The 15,695-nt window shown below is 37.3% G+C and overlaps 1 protein-coding gene across 8 annotated transcripts in view; it reads right to left on the bottom strand.

Annotated features, from left to right (window-relative positions):
• Positions 1 to 15,695, bottom strand: part of CACNB2 (calcium channel, voltage-dependent, beta 2 subunit) — a 512,677-nt gene that overhangs the window by 46,673 nt on the left and 450,309 nt on the right. For 6 of the 8 annotated variants that reach the window (XM_006894305.1, XM_006894306.1, XM_006894307.1 and 3 more), the window contains 5 exons: positions 14,816 to 14,952; positions 12,011 to 12,087; positions 6,342 to 6,475; positions 2,097 to 2,177; positions 1,629 to 1,687 (listed from right to left, as the gene is read on the bottom strand). In XM_006894305.1, coding sequence (XP_006894367.1) covers positions 1,629 to 1,687; positions 2,097 to 2,177; positions 6,342 to 6,475; positions 12,011 to 12,087; positions 14,816 to 14,952 — 488 coding nt within the window. Of the gene's footprint in view, positions 1 to 1,628; positions 1,688 to 2,096; positions 2,178 to 6,176; positions 6,197 to 6,341; positions 6,476 to 12,010; positions 12,088 to 14,815; positions 14,953 to 15,695 lie in introns of all 8 variants that reach the window. The other 2 variants (XM_006894308.1, XM_006894312.1) reach the window with 1 other exon arrangement.

Here is a 15,695-nt window from a genome sequence, read left to right as displayed (position 1 = left end):
TAAAAAATAAATTTAAAAAAAAAGCCAACAACAAACCAAAACCAAAACCTAGTATTTGGATAAAAAAAATTTAGGAACAAATTTAGAAATCCTAGTCTACGGCATGAATAATCTTGCAAACATAATAAAAACTACACAACCAGGAGATGATAAATCAATGAATGGGACCTTCTAAAAAGTTGAATCACTGTGTGCATCAAGAAACTTTTCCAATAGGGTGAAAAGAAAGCCTATAGACTGGGAAAAAATATTTGGCAGTGACATTTCAGACAAGGGAATTATAACTATAATTTATAGAACACTACAGTGCTTCCACAAGAAAAAGACTGGTAACTCAATCATAAAATGGGCAAAAGACAAGAAAAGACTCTTGACCAAGGAAGATATTCAGATGGCTAACAAATACATAAAGAAATGTTCAAAATCACTAGCAACCAGAGAGATGCAAATCAAAACAACAATTAGATAACATCTCATTCTAGCAATAATAACAAAATTTGATTGGACAGCAAACAATAAATGCTGGCGAGGACATGGAGAGATTAGAACACTGCTGGTGGAAACATAAAATGGTATAACCACTAAGAAAGACAGTTGGTGTTTTCTCAAAAGGTGAATATAAAAATCCCGTGTTGTTGTGTGCCATCAAGTCAGAACTGACTCATAGCTGGCTCTCCAGGGGTTTTTCAGAGACAGTAAATCGCATAGGAGGAGACTGCTCATCCTTTTCCCACAGAGCAGCTGGAGATTTGAACCTTGTGCCTTTGGGATTGTAGTGCAGTATGACCCAGCTATTCCATTATTAGGAATATACTCTGAGGAAATCAGAACTGAGGCATGATCGGTTATATGTACACATATGCTCATTGCAAAGGTCAGCAGTTTGAATTCACCTGCTCCTCCATGGGGAAAATGATAGGCAATCAATCCTTTGTGATTTACAACCTCTGAAGACCCACTAGAGGGTCAGCTATGAGTTGGTTCTGACTGGATGGCATATAACAACAAACAACATGTTCACTGCAGCATTATTCCCAAGAATATGGAGACAGCCCAATGCTCAACAACAAATGAATGGGAAATGAAACTGTGGTCCCTTCACACTATGGAGTGCTATGTAGCTCAAAAGAACAATGAGGACTTTGTAAAATACTATACAATATGAGTAAGCCTAGAGGACATTATATCAAGTGAAAAACTCAGTCACAAAAAATGGGACAAACATGGCAGAAGACTGCTGCTGTCAAAATAGGAGGGTAACAGGGCAAGGGAGGAGAGCAGACAATAAACACTGTAAATGATTAGGACAGGTGAGGATTAACCTGGGAATAACTGGCAAAAGCAAAGTATGGCTGTTGCAATTAGCAACTCGGAACAGGATACATGCAACTGTTTAAAATGACGGGAGGAGAAGGAAAGGGGGTGGAAGAAGGGGAAGGGAAAAATCACTAGGGCAGTCTAGATTGGTGAACAGATTGGGAGAGCATGAAGGAAGAGGCAATGCACAATGAGGAGTTGATGAGAAGTTGTGATAAAATGCAGTAAAAGTTGCTTACATAAAACATAACACATGTGAATAATTGCATGTAAACCAATAAAAAAATCCCCCACTATTCTGAAATACTCACCGCCCTTCAAATCTGTGTTTTAAAAAATCAAACAATGCTTTTTGCATCATATCCGTGACCTGAAAGTGAGTAAGCAACACATTAAAATATGATAAAAACATTAATGACTATACTCAAAACAATCTCCACTTCTACTAGGAATGCTTGAAAACTTGAGAGTTACACTGGAGAAAAAGTGAAATGGAAGCTGGCATATTTGTCCTCAGCCATTAAAATGGAAAAAAAGAAATGAAAAAGCTCCCTGAACCCATGGTGCTGCGTACTGACAATGAACGTCACTGTGTGTGGCTTCCGTGGCTCTCCATTTGGTACCATATCCCTGACTGACGAAGATGTAGCTAGCACAAGTCTCCAAAGCAAGAGCTGGGAATAGAAAACACTAAGCATTGTACAACACAGCTTGAAAAACAACATACTAGCTGATACCAGGTCGGTAAGGGCAAGGGTGTGGAGAGTGCAGTTACTCACCTCGTACCCTTTAAGAGAAGGGCCTACTAGAACCACTGGTCGCATAGAAGGCACCACATCATAAGGAGGAGTGTGCTCTGTCTGTAGAGAGAAGGGAGGTGGTCAGACATTCCCCAAACAGAGAGCAGTCGAGTACCTTATGTATACAATTCCAGTTCTCAACTCTGATTCAAGGCATTGGCTTTCTAGAGTGGCTGTGGGGTCTAATTTTTGGTTCCTCCCCTCTTTTATTCCCCCCCCCATAAACCCAAAGGTAGGAGGTCTTATTTTCCTAATGCTTTAAAGTAACTGAGTTGTTTATAGTTTTCTTCCCTCCTCAAGGAATGCTATTGACATATTTGATCAAAAAGCAGGAGGTGCTGCTTTTGAACAAAAAAACTATCTGGCAGAACAGACAAAATAAATTGAATCTCATGCAGAATAGGTGCTTTGGGATTATAGGTAAGTCAATATTACTTTTCAGATTCTTTCACTTTTTCTGAAGAGTGTTAACATGCTTGATTGAAGAGGAAAGAAAGGTTTTTATCTCTTTTGCATCTTAGATATTTGTCTTACTTTCATACAACCTAATTTTAAAACACTGCTACTGTCACTCCCAAATATTTGACAAATTTTATTTTACTGTGAGAATCCAAATAGACAGATTTACATCAGCAGTGCATGCTTGTTTTAGTGAATGTTAATCATAATCACTGTTCATACCATAGAGACTAAAACTTTAAGATTTTTGATTTCTTATACCTTGGTATTTAAATATTAAGAATTTAATATTTATGTGTCTAAGGGGAGGGTGGGTAATATCTAGTAATACATTAAATCATGCCTCAGGGGCTTCAAAAGTTTCATTATAGACTCAATGCATCTAATTTCCTTTCCAAGAGAGGTTTAGATAGTGTTTCTCTTATGTAAATAATTTATGCCTTTTACAATAAATTATTTTTTTAAATTTAAAAAAAAAAGTTTATTTTTTTTGTGTGTGTGTACCATCAAATCAGATCTGACTGGTATAGGAGGAGACTGCCCCTCGTTCTCCAGCAGAGCATCTGGTGGATTCGAACCTCATACCTCTGGGATTGCAGGAAACAAATTCTTTTTTAGATTAGCAGAGGGAGGAGTTAAATTTGATAGTGACTCATTTCAAAATTCTTCAGCTTCAACTGCTTTAATTTAGATGATTAAGATAAAAGTTTTTAAAAACTTAGCTGCCATTTTGCTTGATATATTACAATTAGTTATTTCAACAGCTAAGGTTAAAATGACTTCCAAAAGTCATCTGTGTTGTTTTTTTTAAATGAAGAAAAGAGTGTTAGATATTGTTTCAGACACAGTTATAAATTAAGATGATTGTTGTAGAAGTACTGGAGCATTAATGAGTATCTGAAAAAAAAAAGTATTTTAAAAATCACTCCAAAAAAGATGTTCTTGAAAATATTATATGAAATGGATAAACTGATGTGCAAGTGAAAATGCATTTATTTTTTCTTTGCATTAGTCTGATGTTCAATAGCTTAAAATCACTCATTACAAACTTTTAACTTTGTTTGATTTTTAATTGCTTCTATGTGGAATTACAAAGCATTTCAAATTCAAAAGCTTCCATCAGAGATTTTTGCCAATAGCCATAGACAGTAAATAATCAGAGGGTAGAAAACACTACAGTGACCGTGCTGTCAAATTCTATGGCTTAAAGCTTTACCTCGTGTTCCAATTTAATATACACAATAAAGGTGGAATACACGTTTTGAACAGAAAATAAAAAGCAACAACACAGACACAATACAGTGACAGCACAAATGCCACATAAGCACCACTCTAAAGCAATTTAAAACACGAAAACAATCTTATCATTGAATATAAAGTTCTTGTTCTGTTTCTGACCTCTCCATCAAAGTTTACCCCACAATCGATAACATAAGAAGAATGAATACCAGCGCCGGAGGCATCATAAGCATATTATGAAAATATCATATTCATACCACTGTGGATCGTTCTGAAATGATTAGAGGCCAAGTCCTTAAAACTATACAGTATAAAAAAAATTATATATATATATATATATATATATCTTTTCCACCATGGTAATTGGGAATGTAAATAGTTTGATGTTTATGTTTTAGTAACAGTTCCAAGACATTTTATTTTTGGTCTTTAAACATTGAGTGGCTCAATATTGGATAGGCCTTTGGTTCCTTTAATCTGTTAAACTAGCAAAGGGTTGGTTACCCATGCTGATAACCATCTTCTTAACCAACAGGGCAGCTACAGAAATTACCTTATTTGATGGAATATTGGTACTTTTTGCCTCTTTTGATACAATCATTTTTATAGCTCCTTTCCTTACTAAGCTTATTTTGTTCCAATTATTCCGTAAAAAAATAATGGTAAGGTATGTATCTGAATGACTAAGCAGTTGTAAAAAAAATGATCTTCAATATATATTGTAGTTTTAGTACACTACTGCTTTCACTGTTGTGAAAATCTAAAGAGGGGAGGTGCTGCTTATTTTGGAAACTTAAACAATGAATACAGTTAGTAATTTGGATGAAAGTTTTAGCTGTGACAAGGAGAGAGATGTGATCAGAGACTGTCCCACTGCTATGGAGGACAGTCAAGCTGGGACTTCCCATAGTATCATACACATTGGGCATGTTGCCAGGAGTGGCTATTTGTCTCATACACTTTGGCCATGTTGTTAGGAAAGGCTATTCCTCAGGCTGGACATCATGCTTGGGAAGGTAGAGCCATGGCGAAAGAGAGGAAGACCCTCAACTCGGTACACTGACACGGAAGCAATTGGCTCGCTCAAGTGTATCAGGCTGTGAGGATGACACAGGATAGTACAGAGTTCAGCTCTGTTTTAGGGTCACTGTGAGTCATACTTGACTCTAGGAAACCTAACAATAACAACCTATCACAAAAGTCTAGGTGCTTAGATGTTTTACTTTTTTCCTGAATGGCTAATATCTTCAATTTAAAGTAACTTTACATTTTTTTTTAAAAAAAACCACACACACACACCCCCAACAAAACTCAAACTTCTGTGTCTGACATTTTATCAATGATTTCAGAACTCTTCCTCAAAGCAAAGTATTTGTACAGGACAAGAGTTTTCAGTGTGCTCAGGGTATAGGGAAGAGCACAGATGTTACTTTACAACACTAGGTCAGTACATATCCAGCACTGTGCCAGGTGTGGTACTATTTGAAGTGTGCCTGTAACAGACTGTATCCTTGCTGTGGAAGGTGGTGTGTAAAAGGAAGGAAGGAATGGAAATTGGGAGGTTCTGTTGATGCTACAAAATATGCTGAGAGAAAACAGATTTTTCCCCTTTTATGTGTGTGTGTATGTGTGTACTGAAAAGAGCTCAGGAAGATCCTGTATTTCCAGCCAGGGACAAGTAGTAACATCCCTACGTAGAACCTTGGTTGACCAGTGGCAAAGGCCGTATGCATGATCACCAGTCCCACTGTCCAAGCGGGGAGATACGGACGTCTGACTGATGGGGAAGGCAAAAACATTGGGAGAGTATTTATATAATAGGAGAAACTCACAGTAAACGCCAAAACAAGCCTGCAGTTTTCCACTGGTCTTGTTCATCTGTAGATTTTGCACCTAGTGGATTAGAAGTTTAAATACTGACTAAATGAAAAATTGAATTTGTGGTGTTATTTTCTTTAGTACAAGTTATGTATCTGGATATCATAAATGAGCATCTCATACTTGCTCTAATATGCTTGAGTATAAGTTAAAAATTGGGGGAAAGAGAGGGAGACAAAGACAGACAGAATAAGCATGCACAATAGAGGTGCATTATATGGCATTGTTGGTGTGCGACAACCTTGAATGTTTTAAACAAAGACCCTTGGTGGTATCTATTATTCCATCAAAAAGGATAAGTACTGTAAAGGTGCTCTAACAGTTCGCTCACTGAATTTAGTTGTTTGAAATGAATGGACTCAATTAGCCATTTGGTAGGTTCTTTTCATAGGATAGGTATGACTGTATTTAATAAAACTGTGGAGAGTAATGCTAATGATGCCAGTGGCAGGATAAACACAGCTTATGTCAATGTAAACTTACCGATTTCTGCTTCTGCTTAGCTACAGCAGCATGGAAGAGAAACAAAGAATAACAGAGCATGCATGTTATTGGCTTGTCAAAGGACGCAGACAGTCAACAGGACTAGAAATGTGACGCAGTGCACTTGAGCAGGTGGACAGATGGGAGCTTGGAAGCTAATGTTACCTTCTTAAAGAAGGGCATTCTTTTCTCTTTGGAGTGGGGTGACGTTACACTGTTTGCACTGGGTTTAGGGGAGCGGTGGTTTGCTGGAATATCATTTTCTTCTGCATCTAAGCCAGTAGCATCTATGTCTATAGCTATATACAGACAGACAATTCAAAAATCATCAGGGGGGACAGGAGAGGAAAAACAGGTTATAAAGAAAATAAAATGAAATAAAACAAAACTAAGCAGCATAAAAGATCTATTATGAGTGCTCAACACAGTATACAAACAAAGTAAAATTTAAAGGCAAAGTCATTAAGAACACATTGTAATCAGGTCTAATAAAACAGAAAGATAACCTCATAATATCTGTTTGTGTGGAAAGATTAGAGTTTTTTTTCCTACATCTTTTCAGTAATATATTTTAAACTGGTTGTTTCAAATATAACACTACAATTTTCTATGCCAATTTTACACTATACTACATACAGAATGTTCCCCTTAATTTCTTACACCTTAAAATCAACTTTTACATATTAAGCAACTGTGCTGAAAATGTTTATCACATTGCATCTCAGATTTCTCCTTTTGTTTGGTTTTAAGGGAAATGGTTCACTAAATAGTCATTTCAGTGAAAAATGTTATATAGAAAATACAAAGGAATCATCATTAACAAGAGGCAAATACTTCTGGGAGGGTTCTAAGCCAAATAGGATTAAAATGACTTCAAGAAGACATGACCTGACTAAAGACTAATTACAGAACATTATTTCCAGTGATACCCAAATGAAATCAGCCTAGTACAATGACACTAGACACTTGCTGCCTCATACAAAGTCATTGGGCTTCACACGAGAGGCAGAGTGGATGGGTAACAATTCCCTAAAGAATATATCCAAGCGCTTTGATCTGCAAAATGAGGGATTTAGGCTTATTGCTCACTGCACTTTTCTCTTTTAGGATGTTTCAAATAACATCCTTGAAAATGAATTTAAAATATAATAAAAAAGATTCATAATCTCTGTTCATAAATGTATCTACATGCATTTATTACAGAATTTCATCTCCCCTGGAATGAGAGATGAGAAAGAAGTATTTTAACGATTTCCTTCACACTCTTATTTTAAGATGTCAAAGATGAATTCTTTGAGGTTAGGGGACTTGTTCATGGCAAATAGTTGGCAGAGTCATGATTCAAAAAACCTAGGCCCCAGCCTCGGTGTTCCCTTATCCCACCTTGTACTCCACTGCTGCTCCTTTGGGGACCCTTTGCTTTCCCAATAGGGCTGTGCCCTCAGCACCGGAAGCTCATACAGCTGAGCTCACTAAAAAATTATTTTCCGCTTTAGATTAGGTCAAGTAGAAAGAAAGAAGCAATTTATCCACTATAGGAAAGCATCATCTTACATATATTCACTCTCTAACACAAACCACAGTGCATTCAGATTTAAGGAACAAAGAACCCTTGTGAAACAGTAGTGTAGTACTGAGATACAGCTATCAGTCCCTGGCATGATCTACAAGCTGAACTGATGCTCACAGCATGTACGTTGACGCTTTTCAAGCGATGGCAGATCATCTTGACAGGAACCTCATACTTTCCCCCCCCTTTTAAATATGTTAGTGCAGTTTTCTTTTATCTATAAATCTTTATTGTGACTCTGGTGAAAGTTTACAGAACTAACCAGCTTTCCATTCAATTATTTTGCTCTGTGACACTGGTGACAGTCCCTATTATATACTAACACTTTCCCCACTTCCTCCTTGGGGTTCCTATTTGCATTCATCCTTCCTCACTAGCCCTTCCTGCCTTCAAATCTGCCCTTTTCATCTTGTATGGTTGATTGTTTCAAGGAATGCATTTACTCTTGGTGTCAATGATCATATTCCAGCCAGTCTCTTATTAGGCTGAAGTTGTACCATAAGGCAGGAGTTTCAATTCAAGTTCAAAATGTGTCCAAATATCATGATGGAGGTGGGGTTCCATTGTCTCTATCAGGCCAGTAAGTCCACTATTTGTAATGAGTCTGAGCTCCATTCCACAGTTTTCTCTTACTCTATCTGCGACTGTCTATTCACATCATCTTTCAATTTTGAAATTTTTATGGATATTAGTTGACTCAAGCTTTTGAAATGAAGATCTCTTATTAAATTGTTCCTTTTCATTTTGATCAGGTAGGAAACCTGTCATACAGAAAATACTTGGCACTGTTTAAATAATATTGCAAATATCAGCTACTGCTTGCATAATAAATTCGTTATGATTTTCCCTCAACTGAAGGCAATAAATGACTAAGTTAATTCCAAGTCTTTAGTTAGGCTTACTTAGTAAATACATCTTTGCGCCATCTCTATGTATACTGATAAGCTAAGGGGCTCATCACATGGTGTGTGACTGAATCATTAGATGTGCCCTGAGGTTTGACAAGCTGAATTTTTATACCTCCCTTCGGGCATGATGTCAGGAGGATTCTATCCTTGGAAAAAAGACATCATGCTGGGAAAGGTGGAGGGCAGAGAAAGAGAGGACGGTCTTCAACAAGATAGACTGACACAGTGACTGTAACAGTGGACTTGGACAGATCAGAGATGTGAGGATGCAACTGGATAAGGCAAGGTTCAGATCTTCTGTTCTTAGGGTTCTGTCTTAGTCAACTCGATGGCACCAAACACGACCACCACCACCACCACAGCTAACCCTTTGCTCATGTCTAAGAGTTATCTTACGGTGCTTTTAAAATGACACAAGGCTGGGAAGAGTATGGAAAAAACCAAGCAAAAAAGAATGCTTTCTCTTAAGTGTTAACTCTGAAAGCATATCATGAGTGCATTCCCGGAAAGGAAGGAAAGGATCCGAGTCACTATTTCATGATCTCTCCAAGATGATTTTACCAACACCAAATGATGTTTTTCTTGGGTAGTATATTTCTATGCACTTTTTAGATTTCTCCTTTAAAAATAGCTCTTACAGAACATTTTACGAGGGCTGTAACTTTGAGTCTTTCTGGAACTGAGCATACCTAAAGTCTACTTCAGAGTCCAGAGTCCTTTTGTGTTGGGCATGGTTAAAAAGCCTGCTTGAAAACCCAAAAGCTCGCAGTAAAGGGCATTAAGAAGAAAGGCTTGGTGATAAACTTCTCAAACCCCACCATTTAACACCCTGTGCAGCAGAGATCTATTCTGCACACCTGGGGCTGCCATGGGTTGAAGTTGACTTTCTGGCAACTCCTTTTCTTATATATCAGAGTCAACAGAACCCCAGGGTGGCAAAGTTAATTGCATTTTATGATTGCTCTATTAAACCAGGCGTGCTGTCATCAGGAGATTTTTTTAAAACAGTTGTTAACAGAAAAAAGTTCAGCTCTGACACTGTCCAGATGTTTGGCTCTCTCTCTCTCTCTATCTATACACACACACACACACACACACACACAGCTTGAGTCAGGTTTGAAATTTACCTCGATTTGGACACTCTAAAATTGAGAACATCCCAAGTTGATTAATTTTGACTTCAAAACATATTTTGGTTCATTTAAGCTAAAAGCGTTTGGGTGCATTCTGAAACAGAAAATCTTGAGACATGTGGACACTTTTCAGAATATGTTATAAGAGTCTACCAAGACACTTGAGAAGCATTTCAACTCTTTAAATTCGTATAGAATTTAAGTTGATGCTTAAGTCGAAGCTTAAGTCAGAGCAGATGGTTACCTAACACTGAGAAGTGGGTTTGTGTGTGTGTGTGTGAGTGTGTGTGTGTGTGAAATTCCATACTTCTATTTACATACCTTAAAATTAGTAAATAAATAGTACTTGCCTGAGAATAATGATTTCCACATGTTTGAAAATTTCCTTCCCCCTATTGTTTCTTACTACTATGCATGCTGCTTCCTCTTTTTTTGTAGACGTTTTGGGACCACGTTTTGAAATTTTAATTCTAGTTTCATCTTAAAACAAGTGAATCAAGTTAAATGATGGAGTTCATGAGCAACACGTGTGCACATGTGTGAAGGGGCTGTATGCGCTTGTGCAAACACTATGGGCTGAGCGCACCAAAGTAAAGGGGGACCTTTCATTTCACCAGTACTTGAAAACATTAAAATATATTTGTTTTAGCAGGTACTGCCTTGAATCTGATAACAGGTGAGGGATTTTGTAGATACGGATTATGGGAAACAGTAAGATTAAAAGTACTGTTGCAGGCTGGTCTGAATTCGATGGATTGGGCAGTTTCACCACAGAGGTGGGTAGGGAATCTCTATGTAGAATTTTCTCAAGTTTTCTTTAACTTCAAGTGAACTGTAGATATGAAAATAATAGTAGAGTCCTGATATATTTGTTATAGTAACTTCTCAATCACTGTGTTGTTTCCATCCCCGCCCGCAATCTATCTAATCTTTGTTTTTAGAGAAGTATTTGAAAGTCAACTATCTGTATAAAAGTTCAGTGATCCATTGTACATTCTGACTTAAGTAATCTTATTTTCTCATAGGACAAACGTAACAGAACTTTATTTTAGACAAACATCTGGTTCCAAAAAAAATGAAAATGGTATTTTCAAATACATGGATTTACGCTTCAAAATGCACACATTTTCTCTCATTATCACCAAAAGACTAGAAGGCAGTGTGTTTGGAGAGAAGGGAAGCGTTTTCCTGGACTGCAGAAGTTGGACTTGGCATCAGTTGAGTTGTGACTTAGTATAAAATGATACTGCATTTTCCTTTTTCAGGAACCCAGAAACAATCCTTAGCTGTCTGTGAGGCAGTCTTTAAGATATACAGACAAAATATACAGTTGATTTAGCAATCCCAGCAACTTAAAAAAAAAAATGAGACAGAGGAGGGTACAGGCTCCTTTTTCTAGGCAAGCAGAGAGCTTCCCAGTGCTGAAGGGGGAAAATGTAATATCATAATTGAAAAGTTTGATTTAAAAAACCCCATTAATTAGCTTAGTTTTCATTTTTTAATACTGATCCTTCATTCAAAAGGCATTTCTTTTCATTTCATACATAGGATTTTATTCACCCCTTAACTTTGAGCAGTTTAGAATTAGTCTAAGTTTAAAGTTCAGGGGGTCCCAGGATTATAATGTCAGAATTCTGGACAACTCTCACTTGTCCTTTAATTAAGATATACTTTCCCTCTGTTTTGAGTAAGAGCACCCCAATGTTAACTTGCAGGTTCCAACATAGGATGGTCATTAGGCTTAGGTCTGAGGCCAAAGAAACACCAGAAGTAACTTCTGTCTTGAGGACTGCCGCCTGCCCTGTCTGTGACTCCACTGGCCTGAGGAAATTACTTGGTTAATCATTTTGGAGAAGCATATAATTTTGCCTGCTTATCAACATTGCTTAAGAATATATGCTGTTCATCTTTCATTTACCAGTGAGGACAAGGTGCTAGACATCAGGGCAAATAGAAGGATGGAAAGTTACATATGTTCATCAATTTGATCATCCATAGCAATTTAACATGAACATACTGACATTAATTCTTACAAAATTACAGAAAAACTTTTCCATATTTATTCTTCATTCCATACGGCCATTCTTATCTCTGATTCATTTGAATGTTCATAGGGTACTATCCTAACCTCATAATTGAGTGTATGTATAGTCACAAAACTAGGGAAGACCAAGGAAATAATGAAATGCCGCATGTACTGTTCGGTGTTTATCACCTACTTACCAGATGATGGAGGTGTAGATTTTCTGGAACTAGGAACTATGTCCCCCAAACTTGATAATGAATTTCCTCCTGATTTACTAGAGTGAAGCAAAAATTTACATTAAATCTGACACTTTTTTTAGATCTTAAAACATTTCTACTGTTCAATAAACATGGCTGTTCATTGTGTCTTTACTGATTTTTGCAAATTTTTCTTTTCTACAAGGAGATATATCTAGTCATTTCCCAGCGGAGATTCCTGTATGATTTAAAATGAGTCTACTTTTAAAACTCAAGGTTTAATTTAATAAGGCCTTGAGAGAACAGAAGGGAAGTGGGGTAATTTCTGTAGCCCTCAAATTCTCTGTCAAGATCGCAGACAGCTGAAAAAGCAGAGACCTCCTTTGCTTTTTAGAGACATATAGAAGATACTCTATGACTTTAACTCTAACACTAAAATGGAATGTTCCCTTCTTGCTTCATTTCTGCACCTGTACATTAGCTTGAATAATTTTTTTAAAGTATAAAAACATTGAAGCAGGATCCCTGGTGGTGCAATCCCTAAGCATTCAGCTGCTAGTGGAAAGGTTGAGCTTTGAACTCATGCAAAAGAGAAACCTGGAGACTTGCTTTCAAAAAATTATCAGCTATTTGAACTGTGGCAACCACAATTAGCTCAAATCACAACTGGTCTAAATGGTTAGGGTGCAAAATTGTCCATAACTATGAATTCTACGAATATTCCAACCTACTGAACTATGCCCAATTACAATGCCTTTGATTTCTCACAATTTTTATATGCACGTGTCAGAACTTTTAAAGAAATAAGGGTCAAATTTCAAAATTATTTTTATCTCCCAAATAAACTTACATCTAAAAATTCCAGGAACAAAATGTAAAAATATCTGAAAACATGTTTTCACATACTTAAGCAAAATAACTGGGCTTAGAGAGAAAACATAATCAAGAAAATGAAAGGAAAAGTGGATAATAAGAAAGGTAGCCCAGTTCCCTAGAAAATGAGTAATTTATAACCCTTTAGGAAAAATAGGTATTATCAAAATTAATATATGTTACATAATACATACTTCTAATGGAAATGCAAGCAGTAATAACTAGTGGTTTTAGGTTTGTTACATGATTTGTGGGCCAGCTTACCAGGCCGTTTGAGGTCAGTCTACAGTTAGGCGGATTGGCTTTTAATCTTAGTTCTGCCACTTACTGGTTGTATGACCTTGGTCGATTTCCTTAACTTCTTATAGTATGTTTCTTTTGTGAAGTAAAGATTATATTGCCAAAGGATCCCCTAAAACTCTTATAAAACAGAACAGAAGAAAGCACGTTTCTCTAATAGTTTTGGCAAAGATTTCAGCTCCCTTTCCTGTTGGAGTAGTTTTCATATTTTAGATTGTATGTGAAGAAAAAGAGAAAAAGTATATATCTATAAAAATTTGTCACTAATTTTCTAAAATGTACCCTACCTCAGGCACGAATCAAGAAGTGTGTGTTATCACTGACAAATAAATTGACATTATTATATAAATAAAATATATATGCAAAGAAAACAGAAGCTTAGACACTCACATTAAAGATTTCCTCAGACACAGCATCTCTTCTTAAACAGAGAGAAACACACCGTGTCCATGGATGTGTCTGCACAAAATTCTATATAAATTCATTATAATCTGAGTGGAAGTTCTTGAGTAGTACAAAGGTTAATAAGCTCTTTTACAACCAAAAGACTGGTGGCTTGTGGCTTCCCAGCAGGACTTTGAAACACAGGGTTGGCAATGTACTTCTCAAAGATGTGTGACTGAAAATCCTGGAAGCTCAGTGCTCCTCTGACTCACGTGGGATCACGCTGCACCAACAATGACTACAAGGAAAATGATGTACAAATAACTTTTGACCCAGAGTCATCCCATGTGTTACAGAATAGAAGTGCCTCTAGGGTTTTCTAGGTACTGCATTTTGCAAATCCGCTGCCAAAGACTCTGTAAAGTGCTAAGGAGCAATGATGCCTGTTTAAAGACTAAGGTACTACTGCCTCAAGCCATAATATTTTAAATTACTTCATACAGATGTGAAAGTGGGACAGTGGGCAAGAAAAACTATAGAAGAACTGATGGCTTTGAATTAGTGAACAGTATTGAGTGTTATTAGTGAAGAGTGCTGAATTGACCATGGACTGTCAAAAGAACAAACATATCTGGGTTGGAAGAAGTGCATTCAGTGCTCTTTATAGGCAAGCATGTTGAGACTTCATTCCACACACTCTGGGCATCTTATCAGAAGGGGCTAGTTCCTGGAAAAAGGCCATTATGCTTGAAAAATTAGAGGGTCAGTGAAGGAGCACAAGATCCTCAATGAAACAGATCAAAACAGTGACTACAACAGCAGGTTTAAGTACTGGAGAGATTGTGAGAATGGCGTCGGGTCAAATAATTTCAACATATTGTATGTAGAAGCACTGTGGGTTAGACTCAGCCTAACCCAATAAAAACAACCTTCACAGAAGTAGATTGCCATGTCTTTCTTCTATGGGTGGATTCAAACTGACACTCACTATTACACCACTAGGGATCCTTCTTCCACTGTAGCTGTTTTAATTCATGATCATACTTAGTTTGATTGTTTCCAGATTAGGATGAAAATTAGACTTTGGATGCTGTTTTCAAAAGGCAGGATACATGATGCTACCAGTCAACACTACTGGTAGTCTACTTTTAGACACCAAACTAGTAAGTACAGTACACAGCAAACCACAGTGTATGAAAGATGACATAATATGCATTTTCACACAAACCTTCGATATTTTTCTCCTACCTGGAGTAAAATTTCCCTTGCTTGGCTCTCTGTTCATGCTGTAGCCTCATGTTTTCTAGCTTGACGGGGCTTGGAATGAATCCAATTTCACAGCCTTCTTTAACCAATCGTCCTATCCACCAGTCATTGTTAAATTTCTGGACACAAAATCAAGGTTATCAGAATCAGTACACAGCACTGGATACCTTCAAAATAGAATCTTCCCTTAAGTTACTTTTCTCCCACATGACCTATTTTCAGTGGAGAGAAGTATTATAACAATGGCAATCAACAATGTTGGAATTATCCCAGTTAAAAAAAACCTGGAAGTTCACAGGGCTAGCATGGAGCGTGAGGGGTCTTTGTTGTGCTCAGTGACCTACTCAGGTTTTATTCTTCATCTCCTTCACCACGCTGCCTTAGGACCAACCTGAGTCCCAGATAAGCTGCTCTGCTGTCATCACGAGCAGGATAAGCTCTCCTTGTTCAAAGATTAATAGCCCTTCCTAGCACGAGACAATTTCAAACCAGAAAACAGTACAGAGCTCTTTCTCTTATACAACAGATTAATTAGGAGGACTAAAAGTCAGCATTAAATACTGAAATCTATGTGAAATAGTTTACATAACAAAATTTACCTCTGGACCAAGAGGTTTACAATAATCACAGTACTGTCTTTGCAGATGTTTTCCCTACATAGGCTGATTTTCCACTCGTGTTGGGGGGAGGGCAGGGCAGACATATATCCTAAATCAACATGATTTTCTGCAACTGTTGTTGTTGTTGTTGTGTGCCGTCGAGTTGCCTGCGACTCATAGCGACCCTATGTACAACAGCCCTAAACTCCACTCTGTCCTGAGCCAATCGCACTGTCTCTGACACTCCCATCCCAATTATCCCA

The sequence above is a fragment of the Elephantulus edwardii genome, unplaced genomic scaffold (assembly GCF_000299155.1).
Source record: "Elephantulus edwardii isolate Elephantulus edwardi_28Jun2011 unplaced genomic scaffold, EleEdw1.0 scaffold00139, whole genome shotgun sequence".
Taxonomy (NCBI): Eukaryota; Metazoa; Chordata; class Mammalia; order Macroscelidea; family Macroscelididae; genus Elephantulus; species Elephantulus edwardii.
Note: the sequence above shows the minus strand (reverse complement) of the source record. Positions and strands in the feature narration are given on the sequence as shown.